The sequence below is a fragment of the Fulmarus glacialis genome, unplaced genomic scaffold, assembly GCF_000690835.1.
Source record: "Fulmarus glacialis isolate BGI_N327 unplaced genomic scaffold, ASM69083v1 scaffold40229, whole genome shotgun sequence".
Classification (NCBI taxonomy): domain Eukaryota; kingdom Metazoa; phylum Chordata; class Aves; order Procellariiformes; family Procellariidae; genus Fulmarus; species Fulmarus glacialis.
The window spans coordinates 1,642-5,531 of record NW_009234619.1 but is presented as its reverse complement, the minus strand read 5'-3'; the positions used below and the strand labels follow the sequence as shown (position 1 = coordinate 5,531).

The 3,890-nt window shown below is 45.9% G+C and overlaps 1 protein-coding gene across 1 annotated transcript; it reads left to right on the top strand.

Annotated features, from left to right (window-relative positions):
* The first annotated feature begins 691 nt into the window (after positions 1-691).
* TRAPPC3 (trafficking protein particle complex 3) lies at positions 692-2,857 on the top strand. Its single transcript, XM_009585704.1, has 4 exons — positions 692-784; positions 998-1,097; positions 1,348-1,530; positions 2,210-2,857. Coding segments are annotated over exons 1-4 (405 nt in total). The 5' UTR covers positions 692-782; the 3' UTR covers positions 2,330-2,857.
* The last annotated feature ends 1,033 nt before the right edge of the window (positions 2,858-3,890 follow it).

Genomic DNA, 3,890 nt, shown 5'->3' with positions numbered 1-3,890 from the left:
CAAATTGTGCGCCTAGATAAATTTCTAGGGATCAGATGAGTATTTTTTTTCTTGGTAGCAGAATGTAATAAATCTGTGAATGAATGAGCATTTTTTGTCCTGTTGAAAGGACCAGAAATGGAGCCTAACAAGTGTTGCCCGTTCATGAAACACAGATAACAAACGGCAGTTTGAGCCAGTTTTCACCTCTGGGTCAGTGGTTGAAATAAATTCAGGTCCTTGGCAACTGCACGTTTAGCCATCCAGGAGGTGGCCAGTAGCACATGAAATGACCTGGAGGTGTCATTCCAGTTATCTGGGGAGGCGCTCGTTAAAGCAGAGGGAGATGCTAATTGGCAGCTGACGAGAGTTGCTAAGAATGGCTACAGAGAGTGCGAGCAGCCTCCTGGCTTGCCTCTTCAGGTCAGATTCGGGACACGTTAGTGGGAAGTGCTGTGTGTGTGGAGAAAGAGAAAGAAAGTGCTCACTCATTCCTAGTCAAAGAGGATTTCTCTTTCCAAGGAGACTGAAGTTGCCTTGCCAAAATATGAACTGGGATCTCTCCTTATTAAGCAGCAAATTCCTTTGAGACAGCAGGTTTCTGTTCCCCCTTTCCGGGCCAATGGAAGCAGCGTGGGACACAGATGCAGCAGCGCTCAGTCGGTTTTCTCTTTGGCTTGTGCTAAATCCCTTTTGCCTCTGTCTAGAACTCAGAGCTCTTCACGCTGACGTATGGTGCTCTGGTCACCCAGCTGTGCAAGGACTACGAGAATGACGAGGACGTCAACAAGCAGCTTGACAAAATGTAAGTGGATCTGCTGAAGTGGAGCCTTGTAGGAGCTCGGGTTCACAGTATGGCACGTCTCTGTGCTGCACTAAGAATAAAAGCCTGGCAGACTGAGTTTTGTTTAATACTGATATTTCTCAGTTTTAAAATTTTTTCCTCCACTATCTTTTATAAACGTCGGCTGTCTTTCTATTCCCACTCTGTAGCTGTTGCTCTTTGGTACATTCACAGGGGTTACAACATAGGTGTTCGGCTAATAGAAGACTTTCTGGCCCGGTCCAATGTCGGAAGATGCCATGATTTCCGTGAAACTGCAGATGTTATTGCAAAGGTAATTGTCAAAGCACAGCTTTGTCAGGTTTTGCATGTGAGGATAGAGTATTTGCTACTCACAGGACTGTTCTGAGAGTTTGACTGAGATTTTGGGGAGGAAGAAGAGAGAATTAGATCCCTGACTACCGCTGACTGGTGGGAATTGGGAGAAAGGCGCGGTGTTTTCAAAACCCTCTAGTAATTTGGCAGAGATCAAAGCTGTGCTGTTGCTTCATGGGACGTTTCTTCTTCATACTCCGACATAACAGATAGCATTTAAAATGTACCTGGGCATCACTCCGAGCATCACCAACTGGAGTCCTGGAGGTGATGAGTTCTCCCTGATCTTGGAAAATAATCCTTTGGTGGACTTTGTTGAGCTCCCTGACAACCACTCATCTCTCATCTATTCCAACCTGCTGTGTGGAGTGCTGCGAGGTGCCCTGGAAATGGTGAGCCAACGTCTCTCTTCCAGTGAGATAGGTATATGAACAACGAAGGTATCAACAGATACTTTAGTGTCTAGTCTGTGTTTGTGACTTCTGTGTTTGCTTTGGACTTGAAATTCATTCCCAGGAGAAGAGCAGAGCTACATTGTGTATGGCAGCTGTGAGCCCCAGAGGTACTGACCAAGTCCCTTCATCTTATGACCCAAGTACAAGAGCTAGTATCTCCTTGAATTTTTATGAAGCTTCAAAATCCTCACTTTGTAACTGCTGTGAGCCCTACTAGAGAATTGGCTGGAACAAGAGAACAGCTGTGTCTCAAATTTAGGAGTCTGTATTTAGGCTTTATTATCTTGCTTAGCTGAAATTTTTGAGGAACGTACATGGAGCAGCAGGACGTGTAGCCTTGAGTGATAGGGTTAATTGGGCTCTGATCTGTGCAGGGAGTCCCGGTTACGCTGTAGGGGGTACGTTTGCCGAGGTAAGGTGCCTGCTGTCCACCACGTAGGCCACAATGTGCAAGGAGGATGTGATCTTGAAAAATAACGAGTGCTTCCCTAGAGCTCGGCATTGCATGTCGCACCCTCAGAGTCCTTAAGCTGGTGCTTCATGATCAGACAGTTCCTAGAGAAGCTGCTATTTTAGGGGAGATAACAGCTCTTCTTTTTCCTCTTCCATCACCTAGGTTCAGATGGCTGTAGATGTAAAATTTGTCCAGGACACACTGAAGGGTGACAGCGTCACAGAAATAAGAATGAAGTTCATCAGGCGGATTGAAGACAATCTTCCAGCTGGTGAAGAGTGAATCGCAAGCCAGTCTCCCTTAGGGACTGGAGGGGACCAGCTGGTTTTGGCCATTAGCTTTCGTCACAGATCTGTAGGGATCTAGTGCCCCTGTACATTCAGACTGACTCACTGACTATTTAAGATGTTATTATATTCTTCTACTGTTACTTCCATCTTCTGTAGAAGACGATTGTCTGGTTGCTGTTTATCTCACAGGTTCATTCTGAAGATTTTTCATAAAGTGATGTCTTTTTCATATTCCCGTAGGGACTCTTTCTACGCTCAGTTTCTAATTGTGACATTTGGTTGTGCGATAACTACTGCTCAAACTCTAGAAGAGCTCCAGTCTGTGAAATCTGAATCTGTGCTTTATTACCAGAATTGGAGACCAAGCTATGAGAGCCCACTGATTTACTGTTAAATGCTGTCCTTAAAAAGAGGTGTTTAAAATTCATTCAGATATAAGTGCATAGTATTTCTGTAGACCAAACTGGCTTCCGGCATTTGATTCTGAAGTTACTAGTAAAATGCAAGCTTGATAGAAAGGAGGGATTTGGAAGAGCCGTTTGAGTGCTGGCACCCGGTCGGGGAGGCTCCTTTTGTCAGAGAGCAGTGGCATCACGCAGCACCAGCAGATGCGGGAGGTCCGTGTGGCCTGGGCCTTTCTGTGGTTTCTCTTCCTCAGCAGTCTCATGACTCCCCTCTTGGAAGGGGAGGACCATTAAATTGCAATGGAGCAGCAGTGAATATTTTAAGTGGAGAAAAGGGGAGAGTGGCTAAAATGCCATCAGTGTTCTACAGTGTGTACAGCCCAGGGGCCACATGGCAAGTCCACGGGATGAAAAACAAAACTCAGACTAACGACTGGGAGGTGTTCAATGCATTTCAGCAAGTAGAGCCTGTTCTCCTGTTACAGTGTATAAACACTGCGCAGTGTGGAGGTGGTGCTGGGTATATTCTCACAGATGTTTAGGCTACAACAGAATTTCCCCTGTTACTTAAATTGGCAAGCTTCGGCAGTCTGTAGCACCTGCTGTTCTGTAAAATAAATACACAAAGTAGTGTTATATCTCAAAAAGCAAGATAATGGAAAATCAACTTCCTCTGCCATCCTGTTCAGCCAGAAAATGCAGTCAGACGTTCAGTTCTCAAATCACTTTACATAGCATGAAGGCACGGATCCACAGAGATAATTAGGAGCTTAAAGTCGTAGCTCTTACTCATTTCCAGAGGAGCTGGCAGCTCAAATACCTTTGTAGGTTTATGCCGGAGTGTAAGGTGAGAGAGAAAGCTGCCGCTTGTGCTGCCGTTCGTTTAGGTTCTCTGGTTGAATGTTGGGACATCTGGACAGCTCTCCCTTTCCCTTTTTTTGTCCGAATGAGTCCCTTTGGTGGGAGGGTTTGGATGCCCCGTGTGATGTGTGTCCTGCGAAGGGGCAGTGAGTCGCTGTAAAAGCAGCCGGAGAATGACACTGAGGCACAGCAGCGGCTGGTGGGTTTTGGAGGCAGAGGTGCTGCCCGGTCATGTTGCAGAGATGAAAGAGATCTGTCGCTTCTCATTGTTGACCATTATAAGTAATT

Coding starts and splice junctions, on each gene's coding strand:
- TRAPPC3 (XM_009585704.1), top strand. Junction 1,098..1,347: donor CTGCAGATGTTATTGCAAAG/GTAATTGTCAAA, acceptor CCGACATAACAG/ATAGCATTTAAAATGTACCT. Junction 1,531..2,209: donor TGCGAGGTGCCCTGGAAATG/GTGAGCCAACGT, acceptor TCCATCACCTAG/GTTCAGATGGCTGTAGATGT.